Source organism: Sebastes umbrosus, chromosome 22, assembly GCF_015220745.1.
Source record: "Sebastes umbrosus isolate fSebUmb1 chromosome 22, fSebUmb1.pri, whole genome shotgun sequence".
NCBI classification, from domain to species: domain Eukaryota; kingdom Metazoa; phylum Chordata; class Actinopteri; order Perciformes; family Sebastidae; genus Sebastes; species Sebastes umbrosus.
The window spans coordinates 10,022,751-10,036,035 of NC_051290.1; the positions used below are offsets into that span (position 1 = coordinate 10,022,751).

Below are 13,285 nucleotides of genomic sequence, written 5' to 3' on the forward strand. Positions count from 1 at the left end.
GATGACGAAAGAGGGAAGCAAAAAAAAAGGTAGAGACCAAGAGAACGTGAGGGTGAGGAAGAAAAGGGTACAAAGAAGATGTGACAGAGGAAGTGAGGATGAGAGAAGAACAAAATGAAAGAGAACGAATGAGAAGTAGACAAAAGGGAAACATGGTGAGGAAAAGTAATTCAGAAGAGCACGGAAGGACAAAAAAAGAAAAGAAAGGTTAGAACCGCAACGTCAGGAAATGGTTAAAAAAGAAGTACGAGGGGTCAAAATGTGGACGTGCAGATGTCAAAGGGCGGCGTGGCGAAAACAGGACGAGCAGATGACAACGCAAAAAAACAGACGTGATAAAACGAGCGAAAGAGGGGAAGGAAGACGAGTGGATGACGGTGCAAAAAGGAAGAAATGCATGAAGAGGATGAGGATACGGGACAGGAAGGAGAGATGAGGAGGCAGAGCGACAGCAGGGGTGAAGAGAGAAGAGAGAGAGAGAGAGCGAAAAAGAAAAAAATTGATATTGGGGGGGAAAAAGGGAGAAAGAGAGGAAGCGGAGGGTTAGTGACAGTTTGTCGTCGTCAGCCAGAAACTGCTGTCCAGAGATCAGGAGGACAATCAGGAGATGCCAAGATCAGCACACACACACACACACACACACACACACACACACACACACACACACACACACACACAGAGCATGCACAGGCAACTATATAAATCCAATACACTCTCATAAACCAACACTTACATCTCTATTAAACATTCACATGCACACAGACAAGCATTCAGTGCGTGCATCAGTTTTAGATCTGGTATTTTATTAGCGAGGTGTCTGCAAGTTTCATTCAGATAAATGTATCATTTTTAAGATCCAAACTAAATACTTAAACTAATAGAAACAGCCATACACTGATTTTTTTTGCAATTAAAGGAATAGTTTTGGGACATGTAATTACTGTAGAGTGTTAGAGGAGAAGATCGATGCCACTCTCATGTCTGGTAGGCAGATTGTGTTAGCATTTGACAGATCCAACCTAGTAACAAGCTAGATTTAACATTTGAAGAGCCAGAATCTAGCCCAGGAAACACTTTTTTAAGACATTTCCAGTACTTCCAGACACCTTAATGGATCATCATTAAGGATAATTCTGCTCTGTTACAACTTGGCTCTTATTTTCATAGTTTTTGGCCATCATTTCTGAGATCTTGGAAAGTCACACAGGCAAGAAACATGCATTCAGACAATCAGACTGATTGTAAAACAAAAACACGGATAACCCAGATTATCTGAACCAGTTTATTTGGAGGGAAAACTGAAAGTGAGTGCACCAAAAATGTTGGGTAATAATACTTGATTAAGAATGATGGCCTAAGCTATGAAAATAACAAACTGAAATCTTTGCAGGGCAAATTGCACCACATGGGTCACGCAGGTCTTTTTGTATTTGTTGTGTCTGCATGTTCAGTGTGCGTTTCTGCCTTCCTTACCACGTGTTGTACAGGCATGGGCTGTGGGGCCATGGGCGCCGGGCCCCACTGTGTGGTCGACATGGTCTTATTCTGCCAGTTGTGGCCACCCGTCAGCTTCTTCTCACCGGGCTGGTTCCACTGCATCTCTGGCCTGTACACGGACGAGCAACGCAACATAACAAACATCGTTATTCTGCGTGTTCACTTGCTCAACCTCAGGCCAATTCAAAAACAACACATGAACCATGTCTTACTAGTAGATTCTTCTCTCTTTTTACCTTGTTGTATTTTTTATTTCCCCCTGAGGCGCATCCTCAAAACTAACAACGCTGCAAGTACGGCAGAATAGTGAATGAACGAATAGGAATCTCTGTAGAGCCTTTAACACGCTACAGAAGCACTTTGTCACAAAACTAAGCAACTGAATACTTCATAATAAACTAGATACTTTACTTGCTGGCAACAGTCAGGATAAGTATAACAGGTTGGTGTATTTGCTTTGTCAGTGGATGAATCATCCAGCCTCGACTACGAGCACGACATTGAAAAGTATCCTCACAACTCAAGACACTTACTTCTTGGCTGGGGTCCCACCAAACTGCAGATCTGAGGACGGAATAGAAACAGAGAGAAATTGAGTGATCATAGTTGAAAGAGAGTAAACGAAAGAGGTACTTCAGCTTTAGATACTGTTTTTCTCTCTGATTTTACTTCATCTTTGTTCTCTTGCGTCATCGTTTCACCAGTTTGTATAGACGTTTTGATTGACTGAATGGTTCATTTTTTAAAAAAGGAGATACTGGAATAAAAAAAAACAGTGCGTCCTTGTATCTATAAGCACAATCAATGCGTGATTACATAAGAAATAGGGCCTCGATGTGTGTATGAGTACATTCAAGTGTCCAATTACATAAATGTTCAACCATTAAAATACTGCAACTGGTTAAGTGTTTTTTTCTCCCTTTATTGACACATTCAGCTACTCGTGCACATGTATCTCGACACTCACTGCCCACGAGGTTGGCCAGAGAGGAGTCGAGGTCGTTGGCTAGCAGCTTTCCTCCGTGATGGATGGCCATTTGAGGAGGAGGAAGAGGTGCAGTGTGTGTGGGCATCGTAGGCTTCAACAGGTCTAGAGCATCGAAACCTGAAGGAGAAACAAACTCGCACATGTAAATAATCTGAAAAACGAATGGATTTTTTTTTTTGACAAGACAGGTTGGTAACAAAATCATACGGACAAAAAGTAGGAGTTAGTACACCACACAGGCACATAGAGAAACGCAATTAGTAGAAGTAGAACCACGTATCAGATTATTCGCTTCCCCAAAACAGTGATTGCCCAATTGGCAGGCCTGTTAAGCTTTGAATTTCTCCATATGTTGAAGCAGTGTGCATGGAGCTGTAGTAAGAACGATTCTCAGAGAGTTTGGAGGTCTTTCAAAAACCAAAAACACAGTAAAAGTATATATATATGCACATTTTCATCAACTGGTTTGGAGTGAATGAACTCGGCTACAGCGTAGTTTGGTCCGAAGTTGTCGCTATATGCTACACATGGCTGTAATCCGCCAGTAGAGTAGTAGAACAGGTTGCCAATCGGAAAAATAAGATCAGAAGATAACGCGTCATTTACATATTGAAACATACAATTTCAGAAAACTAACTGTCTTAATGTAAGTAATCCACTGGGGAAGTTTCATGCTGATATCTACTAGTTATACCATTAGTTTTGTGACTCCTCTTAAGGTGAAGAAAATTAAAGCGCGGAAGAAAAACTGATTTCAAAGGCCTTTAATTCTGAATCTAATGAGAGTTGACTCAACTTTCAGCCTAATTTTACAAACTTTTTAACTCATGATTCGACTGCTTTAATGAAGCAGCGCTGGATGGTTTTGATCTGAGAATATTGCTGAGCTATGCCTCCTTAGCGTGAACTATCAAATCTCACTGCTTAATTGAATTCGTCCTGCTCTATTTTCAGCATTTACCTACATGGCCAGAGATTCCTGTTTAAAGCAGATAGACTCTACTCCTTTATTACTGTCATGCAGCAGCCTCATTCTATCAGCAGCCAGCCTATAATCCCTGACTCAGTAGCTTGCAGCACTTGTTCTAGATGATTGATTTATCTGTTCGTAGCCGTCATGTACACACAACGGTGACTAGTTTTGAACATGCATGTGTGTGTGTGTGTGTGTTTGTTTGTGTATTAGAGAGAGTGTGTAAACCGACTGTCCATAGCCGGTAGGTGCAAATGACAAATGAGTAATTTCCTGTGTTGGCGTGCGGATGTGTGTGTAAGTGCCTGTTAACAACTCTCCATGTCAGCACTCATCCAGCTAATGGCTCAGTATTATTCCGCTGGTAGCAACCTGGAGGTGTGTGTGTGTTTATACTGTATGTGTTTGTGTGTATTTGGTGGCAGTAAACATGGCGAGTGGTAGAAAAGACAAGCAACAAAAAAGGAACATGAGACCGTAACCTCATGATAAGCTGTAGATTTTTTATTACGGCTGTCAATTGATTAAAATATTATTTTTATCTGTTAAAAATGTACATTAAAGGGAGATTTATCAGGTATTTAATACTCTTATCAACATGGGAGTGGGCAAATATGCTTGCTTTATGCAGATGTATGTTTATATTTATGATTGGAAATCAATTAACAACACAAAACAATGACACATATTGTCCAGAAACCCTCACAGGTACTGCATTTAGCATAAAAAATATGCTGAAATCATAACATGGCAAACTGCAGCCCAACAGGCAACAACAGCTGTCAGTGTGTCAGTGTGCTGACTTGACTATGACTTGCCCCAAACTGCATGTGATTATCATAAAGTGGGCATGTCTGTAAAGGGGAGACTCGTGGGTACCCATAGAACCCATTTACATTCACATATCTTGAGGTCAGAGGAAACAAAATTACTGAGTTAGGTTTAGGAAAAGATCGACTTGGTTAGGTTTAGGCAACAACATTATTTAGTTAGGTTTAGGCAACAAAATTACTTAGTTGGGTTTAGGAAAAGATCGTGGTTTGGGTTAAAATATCAACAGAAGTGGTGTAAATTACATACTGAAGTTATGTGACAAAAACTATGTAGTTAGGTTTTGGAAAAAAAATGTGGTTTGGGTTTAAATAATACTGGAAGTGGCATAACTTAAGTAAGGTAGTTAGGTGACAAAAACTACTAAGGTTTAAGAAAAGATCGACTTGATTAGGATTGGGCAACAAAAGTACTTTGTTAAGTTTAGGAAAAGATCGTGGTTAGGGTTAAAATAACACCGGAAGTGGCGTAACTTAAGAACGCATGTTACGTGACAAACTACTTAGTTAAGTTTAGGAAAAGATCGTGGTTTGGGTTCAAATAACACCAGAAGTGGTGTGCTTAAGTACGGAAGTTACTGTACGTGACAAAAAAATGCTTAGTTAGGTTTAGGCAACAAAACTACTCAGTAGGGTTTAGGAAAAGTGACAAATAAATCAACGCTGACTTCTGGTTTCACACGGTCTGGAGTCTGGTGTTTTTTGACCCACCCCGACTTCCTCCCTACGAAGCATTTGTCGCTCTTTATACTTCCTGTTTCACAACCACGTGGATTACATACAAATTGATTTTGTGAGATATGTACAAATTAATGTGCATTACTTTTCATAGGTATAGCTATGAACGGTGTATGAGAAAGAACAGCCTGAACCATTAGGGGTTAAAAAATACATGCAGACAAGTGGAAGAAATAAAATGAAGTCAGGAACAAGGCGACAATGCAAAGCTGGGAAGAAACAAGAAAGAGCAAGACGAATATGCAAGTAAACGTACAGCGTCCCTGCAGAACACAGAGGAGGGAGGAGAAAAGGGAAAAAAGAAAGAGAGGCAACTGACGGTGGGAAAAAAAGAGGGAGGAATAATATTTAGTTAGGAAGCGGTGTGCAGGTCTGACAGCGGTGCTGACACAAGAGATTCAGAAAATACTTTTCCTGCTAGCTTAGCAGATGAGAGAAAAGGAGGGAGAAGTATACGGAGACAGAAAAGAAGTAGAAAAGAGAGGGAGAGGAATGTTAAAGAGAGAAGAGGGGGAGCAACCACTATCGTTTTAATTCTCTTGAGTCTAATTTCTCTGCCATTGTCGGCGTTTCCATTATTGCTGCCACTGTGATAAAACACTTTGGCAATGTGGGTGATGTTTTGTTTCTTAAACCAGCGTGTCAGTAAAGCCCAGTGAATTAAATTGAACCAAGAGAGCAATAGAAGAGTGGTGGAGATAAAAACCGGGGAGGAAGAGAAGAAAAGCAAGTCTCTCATTAGATCACACACCAGAGGGCTCATAGAAGAAGAAGAAGAAAACAGGGAAGGAGGGAATTGGGAGGTGATGAAGCGAGCACGGCGAGCGTTGTATTGAACTGGGAGGATAATGCTATCAGTGTTAGCTTAGGTGTTTCAGCAGAGGATTTGACAGTCAATAGAGTTTAAGATCAAAGGGAAGCAAGGGGAAGTAAATCCATGTCGAGGGTTCAATTCCAAAACGCTGGAAGGGAGAAATCGGTTACTTACTACCATTTAGTTGGATTATCTACAAGCTCCTTTCACACATGGAATACGTTAACACGGCAGGCTTCATCTATTGGTTAAAGTAAAGGCTTTTTGTCATTCCTTACGGCTTTCAGATATAACAGGATCTTTACAGAAAGAGTCACAATGATTGCATAATAATTAATGTTATTATTAGTGTGTTAATGTGGTATTCTGGAGGGATTATTGATCATTTTTATAATTTTTTTAAGTGGTAAAAAATGGTTAAATTTAGCACCAAATCTGTGTAACGAATGGTATTAACTCAAAAATTGCTGCAACAACTTATGAGACATAATAGAGCATGGGGATGACCATCATATACTTGTGTTTATATGTTTATTACAGACTTATGACTAGAACAACTTGCCACACAATGCTGAGCTGCATCTCAAATTAATCTTCAGGTTCTCATCTTTCAGATGATGTACACTACTTCTATGTGACATCTACTGTTGACCTGCTATCTCCCCCTAAACACCCCCCTAAAAAAAGACAAAAACAGGTCTATTGTGGGTCTCAGAGGGTTAAAAGTGGACCAAAAAAAATTGGATAAAGAATACAGACTTTGCAGAGGAGAGAGAGGAAGGATTTTTAATTGTAAGGAGGGAGAGAAGAGAGGAGGAGGAGGAGGAGGAGGAGGAGGAGAGCAGATGGAAAGGAGTTGCCTGGGTGATTCTTGCCTTGTGAAGTGTGATGGGGAGACGATGAGGCAGAGACAGAGACAGAGATGAAATAAAGGAAGGGAGGGAGCGAGGAGGAGGAGGAGGTTGGGAACGGTGTGAACAACAACAAAACAAAAACAGACGAGCAGCAGCAGACAGACGGGACGGAGCAAAACGACAGACGAACAGACGCAAACACGCAGTTACAAACACTAACATATAAAGACACATGTGGACGCATAAAGACAATGTAGAAGGAAACACAAGACACAGTACAGTAGCTTCACACACACACACAGGGATTTTTGTGAGATGCTGCCAGTTGACCAGATGGTGGTGGATTGGTAGTTGTAGTGGCAGCTTCAACACAGGCTCTATTAATAGAAGGAAGTTAGTCTGTCCAAAGCCAGAACCAGAACCAAGCTGCACACTGGAGCCACAAGCCTCCAACTGTTACTTCTGAGCAGAAGAGTTCGACGGGGTTAAACCAGATTAGAGCGAGCCAGAAATGTGCCAAAAAAAGCAGCGCTATGGGTTGTTTAAACATTTGAGAAACAAAAGAAAACAGCTTTATCTGGCAAATGTTTGAGGTAGCAATGATGCAGCTGTACAAACGCAACTAATACTCCTAATAATGATGGAAAAAAAGAGAAGAAAATCATGCGAGAAAATTGATGAAATAGCTTCAGAGTCCATTTTCCAGATGTATAATTAGAGATCTCGCTCTGTGTGAGAATACTGCTTCGATTAAGTCATGTGCAGCCGCTGCTGCTGCTGTGAAACAGCTGGCTGATTAATCCTGGCAAATTTCCAGTAATGTAAAAGTAATTGATGGGCAGCATCGCTGTGAAAATACGCTCGGCTTGACAAAGACTAGATTAAGTTTGAACCTAGAATACTGACTAGAGTGAGACCTCGCTTTAGACAAAAGATTTCAACATTAATTGTTATAAAAATAGAGAAAAAAAAGAAAGTTGTCTGATAAATTACTGGTAAATAATGGCAATTAAACAGATTAAAATGTTATATCAATGACTATGAACGTCAGTGGAAACAAGTAGGGTTGCAACTAAAGATTATTTTCATTGTCGATCATTTTTTTCAGATTACCTGTCTGATTAATGTCAGGATATAGTGACCATTTTATAAAACATAACTTTTTTTTAAATCATATTTGCTCCATTTCTACCCACTCCAGCTTTAAATGTGAATTTTTCTGGTTTCTTTACTGCTCTATGACATTAAATTGAATACCTTTGCGTTGTGGACAAAAAAAATCACTATTTAATATAATTTACATATAATAAAATAATTCTTACCTTTCACAATAAAAGCCCTTAACACAAATCATTAGAGTATTTCGCAATTTTGTGTAATTTATTCGTCACTCCGCCGGTGTGTAAAGGCTTCAACGTATCAACGTATAAAGTATCACCATTTTTTAATAAATATTTCCACTAAAACTTGAAGGATAATTCTGTTATTGCCAAAAAATCCCATGAATCCAAACAATCCAATACTTTCCGAGAATCCCAGCCTGCACACATTCCTACTGAAGACATAAATCTATAAAAAGGCTTAATAGTTTACTAAAACAGTTGGGCAATGTAAGCAAACATTACCCAAACAGGAGCAAATCTATTTCCAGGCTTGGATTAATACACATTCGGTGTGTTAGGGAGTATTCACAGCAGCATCGACAGTGTGTGGGGGATTGAATCTAAAAATAAAAGCTACAGTGACCATGACCATCATGATGAAGGAACATGTCTCCCAGGGCAACAGTGTGGCTGTGCTTTTAATAGTTTAGTTTAATAGACACAGAGGAATTAGATTTATAAGGCTTTGGCTTCAAAGACAATCCTTTGGTTCTGGTCTTTTCATAAATGAATTAAAAATAAATCTGTAACTTCCTCTGACTTTAAACCTGCACCTCTTTCTGAACATAATTCTTCTTTTTATGATGTGAACAGTCTTTGGACGACCTCTGCAGGTAGTCGCTCTCATCTGCTGTGCCTTCTTCGGAGCTGTCGATATCTCGCCCTGCCTTTCAAAATCATACGCTTCGCAGGAGTGTCTTGGGACCCGAAAAGGGTTCAGAAGTACCGAGATTGATTGTGTCAGTTGCAGCAGAGAGGTTAAAAGGAAGTAAGCCAATAAGAGAGCTCGGAGCCAAAGTCCCAGACCTGAGACATTTAAGAGCCCTCAGTCTGAAGCTGTTACCAGAACAAGCTGAAGCAGTGGAGAGAGGGTTCCTTCACAGTGTCTAGTCCATTCAACACTTCTAAACGTTATTTTTTTTCAATGGAGTTTGGTGTGCGATTAAAGATTTACAGTAAATAACTGGCTATCCCTTTTATGACTAATAATACTGACAAGATCTACAACATAAAAATACTTAATAATAGTAGGTTCATCATCTGGAAAAGATTTGTTTGATTGTAGAATTTGCAGACATGTGTAGGAACCCTGAAAGAAAAGATGAGTTACTGAGGAAAATCAGGACTGGGATCAGTTAACTTTTAGTTCAATCAAGTAAAAACAATAATCCTTAAAGGCCCTCTTACTAGTTTAAAGTGAGCGTGGCTCTGGAGGAAAAACGTGATGTCACACATTTCAATTCACCAATAAGGATTTAGCGATATCTACATCAAAATCTAATCACAATTGTGGGGTTGTTATCGTATGTTGTCACTGATCAAATTACACTCTGAAGAAGCCGATTAGCTGAATTTTTGAGAGTTAAACTCAAATGGATAGTTCGGGTGTTTTGAAGTGGGGTTGTATGAGGTACTTATCCATAGTCGGTGTATTATCTACAGTAAATGACTGTCGGTACGTCCCAGTTTGGAGAAACAGACAGGAGTACCAGCACAGGAGCAAAGCAGTGTACTGCTGTGGACGGGGGGCAGCAGCAAGATGTATTTTAGACACCTAAAAAATCACTATCAGTTAAAGTGTACGCTATATTTAGAATATTTTTTTCTGGTTTACCTTGCTGTGAGACAGCTATACAGTTTACGTTTCCGACAGGGAACCGAAGCCTTTATTTATGCTCTCGCCAAAGCCACCAGTCTCCATTGACAAAAACAGTCATTTTACCTCGCAGAACACGAGAGTTGCTGGTCTACCCCTGCCTGTTTGTGTTATTGTGCGACTTTGGTTAGTTCACCAAAGTCACACAATAACACAAACAAACTTACTGATCGAGGCAGCGGTAAACCAGCAACCCCCGTCTTCTGCGAGGTAAAATTATTGCTTTTTTTCCAATGGAGTCTGGTGGCTTTGCAAAGAGCATGGGTAACAGCTTCAGTTCCCTGTCAGAAAGGGCCGTCTGACAGCAAGGTAAAGCGGGGAAAATATTCTAAATATAGCATACACTTAAACTGATATTGATTTTTTTTAGGTGGTTAAAATACGTTTTTGCTGCTGCCCCAGTCGACAGCAGTACATTGCTTTGCTCCCGTGCTGGTACTGGTACTTTCTCCAAACTGGGGGTGTGCCGACCGCCATCGACTGAAGGTAATGGACTGACTATGGATAAGTACCTCATACAACCCCACTTCACAACACCCGAACTATCCCTTTAATAAATACCTACAAATGTTGTTTATTAAATCCAGATTATCTACTGTTATAGAGAAATACTCAAGATTTAAGATTTTTCAAATTACTTGAAAATCCAGCTGAATTTAAAGTTAACTGATCCCTCATCTCTGGGAGTTAGAGGTTATTGTCATTACGGAATTAGAGACTATATATAAGAACTCAAACAACAGGCTATTTGACAGAGCTGATAAAGCTACAAACACCCAACCCAGTAGCAGGAACAACCACAAGTCGCAGGAGCTAGTCAGAGGGTTAGTGAAATGCTACGCTTGTGCTGCCAGCAAAGTCAAAAGGTTTTAGTTTTTCAGTCTGTCTGGACAGTCAGACAGAGCTGGCTTTACCGGCTGCAGGTTGTGGGCCATTGTTACTGGGCGTGGCATTATTCCCAAACACGGCATCGAAATCTACAGTCATGGCTGCGGTGGTCTGCTGCAGAGGCTGGTTCTCCAATCCTGAGGGATGCAGTTAGATGTGACCGATTAAAAACCCTGTTTGGCTGTTTAAACTGTTGGACTATCTTGACACAGCTTTGAAATAACTGTAGATATATACATCAAATAATGATTTAGCCTGGATGGAAAATGCTCTTGTTAAGGATTCCACCACCTCCCGCTAAACTAATCCAATTAGATTAGGAACACGGACAGCACGGTCTCCAGCGTGCTGCCATTGTTGTTGCTTAGTAACTTGGGATTCTGTGAAGGCTGTCGGGAATGTCAGGCTTTCAGAGGAGAGTAAAGCCTTGCGCACGAGAAAATCCACTGATGCACCTTTTGTTTTGTTTTTTGTCTCCATGCACATCCCTGTTGGGGATTATAGGGCTTGAAGCCTCAGAGAGCGGTTGTCTTTGTGGAGTCCAGGAAACAAGAATACACTAGAAAATTCACAAGACAAACAGTCCGCCACTGTTGCGGGGTAACCTTTCAGGAAACATAACAGAGATTCGTAAAGATGATCTAGAATTGATGGCGACATATAGAAAACGGTATGCTAATTTACAGTATGGTAGTTTATGTGTAACTGCCACTGAAAGTGTTTTTAGAGGCGTTTTTGACGTCCACACTGACTCCGTGAGACCCGCATCTGATGAAGACTAGTCTATTTTGGTTGCGTTTAGTGAAGCGTTATCTGCATAGACAACTGTAAAATCACACAATTATCCTGCTGTATATGTGTTTCAAACTTATTAAAGCATCTACATTGATTGATCAAGGCTCCCAGTCTGTCTGTGAGCTCACCGGTTTCACTACAGGCAGATTCCCCTCACTTTTTACAGTGGGCAAGGAAATAAAATCAATGAATCAATACTTAGGCCGACAAATACTGTTGATTTCTTCCCATGGAGTCGACATGAAAACTATTTTGGTTCAGGTGAAGCCAGGTTAGCGTGCCGCTGTCCGTTGACAGACGGGCAAAGACGTTAATGGAGGACAGAGTCAGTGTGGATTGGATGACAGAACGTTTACGCGCCGCTTACGTCTCGCTTCCAGTGAGGATTCCCAGTGAGAACCACCATTTTCTTACGTGACCCAACTAGCATGTCCATGCTTAACTGGCTTTCTGGTCGAGAGTTAGATGAGATGATTGATCCCACTCTCATAGCTACATCTAGCTACATCTTCATATGAGAGTCATATCAATCTTCTCGTCCAACTCTCTGCCAGAAAGCAAATCAAGCATATTCCCCCAAAATGGCAAACAATTTAAAATATGTTCTCCATTCTCCTGCCTGACTGAACACTTCATGAGTGTTTCTGACGTTTAAAGCCTTGGGCATTAACTGAAGTAAGCATCCTTTGTGTTGTTTTTGAGAAAAGCAAAAGGGGGATCATTATCGCAGCTCCCGTGTCAGAGCCACTGATAGCGTAGGGGGCTGATGTTTGAGCTAAGAAGTAGCTCTGGCTCTGAAGTCTGGCCAAACTCTTTAGAAACGGCTCCGGTTTAATCCTCTGTCATAAATCCTGTAATACTCCGCGCTAACAGGGTTTCCTTCCAGATGCATCTTTGTGCTGCTTTTTTTTGATTTGCTGATTTTGAGCTGAAATGTCAACGGAAATAGGAGGGGGGGAATATATACTGTACAGCAAAGCTAATATGTGAAAAGTCAATGTTGTTGCTCAGCATTTCTGCGGCAGCCTCATTTTCCACACTGACAAACAAGAAAACGAGGCTGACATTTCCTCGAAGCTGCTCGCATCGGAGTTGCAGGATTCATTATCACGAAAATACTGCGAGTATTCACAATGTAAACACCTGCACCCCTAACCGTGTGTCTACACAAGACACCGGCTGGGTCATGCAACATTAGCGTTTGAAGGAAAGGAGGGGAATGATGATGGGTGGATGGATGGTTGACATAAAAAGACAAACAGATGGATGAGCAGACATGTGAATGACTGGCCAGAGGGAGAATAACTCCACAATGCCAAACACACTTTGAAAGATGACAGACTTTATACTCAGACATGAATTGATCTGTGTGTGCATGTAGGTAGGTGTCCATCTGCCTTTGCCTTCATATACGTGTATATGCTAGTGTTGCACGGTATACTGATACTAAAAAGGTATCGTGATACCCGGACGTTAAAAACGGTACCCTGCTTTATTAGTACCGGTACTACAAAGACTAAACTGTAGTGACAACCAGAAGGATGGAGTAATGAACCGCTCAGCGGCTGCACAGTCTCGCTCTGAGCTGGTGTCTGTATCAGCAGAACTCCCTTCAAAAAAACGAGGAAATAACAGCGCAGCTCTAATTACCGATCAAACGTGCCGATAAAATTAGATTCACCATCTTTTCTGAATCTGCTGAAGCATCTCTCGTAATTCGGCAAACACATAATCCCCCAAAAGAGCATGTGTTAAAGTATTATTTTACCGTCTGTCTCTGTAACGTGAAATGGACGGAGAGGAAAAGAGTGATTCTCTTCACACCACTTTGACACAACACAGCTCTTTCTACAGTTACTGTGGTGTTTT

General features: G+C 40.8%; 1 protein-coding gene across 8 annotated transcripts in view; it reads right to left on the bottom strand.

Moving 5' to 3' along the window:
* The window catches only part of si:ch211-200p22.4 (phosphatidylinositol-binding clathrin assembly protein), an 81,267-nt gene that overhangs the window by 7,805 nt on the left and 60,177 nt on the right, over positions 1-13,285 (bottom strand). For 4 of the 8 annotated variants that reach the window (XM_037758040.1, XM_037758043.1, XM_037758041.1 and 1 more), the window contains 4 exons: positions 10,648-10,758; positions 2,465-2,602; positions 2,031-2,061; positions 1,474-1,606 (listed from right to left, as the gene is read on the bottom strand). In XM_037758040.1, coding sequence (XP_037613968.1) covers positions 1,474-1,606; positions 2,031-2,061; positions 2,465-2,602; positions 10,648-10,758 — 413 coding nt within the window. Of the gene's footprint in view, positions 1-1,473; positions 1,622-1,733; positions 1,785-2,030; positions 2,062-2,464; positions 2,603-10,647; positions 10,759-13,285 lie in introns of all 8 variants that reach the window. The other 4 variants (XM_037758046.1, XM_037758045.1, XM_037758042.1 and 1 more) reach the window with 3 other exon arrangements.